General features: G+C 42.6%; 1 protein-coding gene across 1 annotated transcript; it reads right to left on the bottom strand.

The window, feature by feature from the left end:
- Positions 1 to 5: 5 nt before the first annotated feature.
- Positions 6 to 1,076, bottom strand: LOC104774392 (uncharacterized WD repeat-containing protein alr3466-like; the record flags this gene model as incomplete). Its single annotated transcript, XM_010499007.1, has 1 exon — positions 6 to 1,076. A coding segment is annotated over one exon (1,071 nt), but the record flags the coding sequence as incomplete, so codon positions are not given.
- Between the last annotated feature and the right edge of the window lie 3 nt (positions 1,077 to 1,079).

The following is a 1,079-nucleotide window of genomic DNA, read 5'->3' as shown; positions in this document are numbered from 1 at the left end:
CCCCATACTTTTACTGACTTATCCAAGCTTCCACTATATACAATCCATTTTTTGTCTGAACGTTCTGAAGCTTCGCGATCTGCTTCTACAGCCAAACATTTTACAGGACCTGTGTGACCTGTTAGTACAGAAAGGCATGTATGAATATTTCCATCTCTCTTCCACACACATATTGTCTTATCAGCTGATCCGCTAAAGACAAGACTTCCTGCCACTTCTAGGCAAAGGACAGCAAGCTTATGGCCCTTGAGAACACCACCGTAGTTCAATTGCTTCTCCCTCTCCCAAAAATTGACCAAACCATCACTCGAACCAAAGTACACAGCCGCACCATTCTTGCTTACAGCTAAAGCTGTGACTGCACTCTCTTGTTTTGTTAGTGTTTGCATTAATGTATGTTTTGTGTGTTTTCCTTGTTGGTCTCTCTTCCATGCCTTGACTGTCCCATCAGCTGATCCAGAGAAAACAATCGCCTCCGTTGTTGACACCACCGAGTTTACAGCATCATCGTGAGCTGGGATCGATTCTAGACATTTTGAATCAGAAATCCTCCACACCTTAATGGTCCGGTCCCAAGAAGCAGAATACAACAACCCTTGTTCAACGTTTAAGCTCAAACATGAAACAGCATCGGCGTGTTTGATCCAAAGAGCAGTGCGGTGTTTCTTCACCTCAACATAGTTTCTTGGTTTGAGAGATGCCTTGAATATATCTTTCAAAGTTGGTAACGTTCCAGAGCGTTTGTGCAAGCTCTGGTTCTTAGGGGAGACTTTCCAAACCCGAATCTTTCCGTCTTGGTGACCTGTGAAAATCTTCTCGCCTGAAATAACAATGGCCTTTACCAATCCACTGTTACATTTGAATGCACTAAACTCCTTAAGATTCTTCCACACACGTATGTTCTTGCTATCAGAACCAGTATAAAGAAGATCTTTGGTGGCAGCTAAAGAATAAATATGACCTTCTTCACGAACAAGGGAACCAATAAGGCCATTTTGGGGTAGATTTTCTTCAACACTAGACCATTGTGTTTGAGTAAATGGAGTTGCTTGGTTCCAAGGAGACATCATCATTGGTGA

Source organism: Camelina sativa, unplaced genomic scaffold, assembly GCF_000633955.1.
Source record: "Camelina sativa cultivar DH55 unplaced genomic scaffold, Cs unpScaffold02678, whole genome shotgun sequence".
Taxonomy (NCBI): Eukaryota; Viridiplantae; Streptophyta; class Magnoliopsida; order Brassicales; family Brassicaceae; genus Camelina; species Camelina sativa.
Note: the sequence above shows the minus strand (reverse complement) of the source record. Positions and strands in the feature narration are given on the sequence as shown.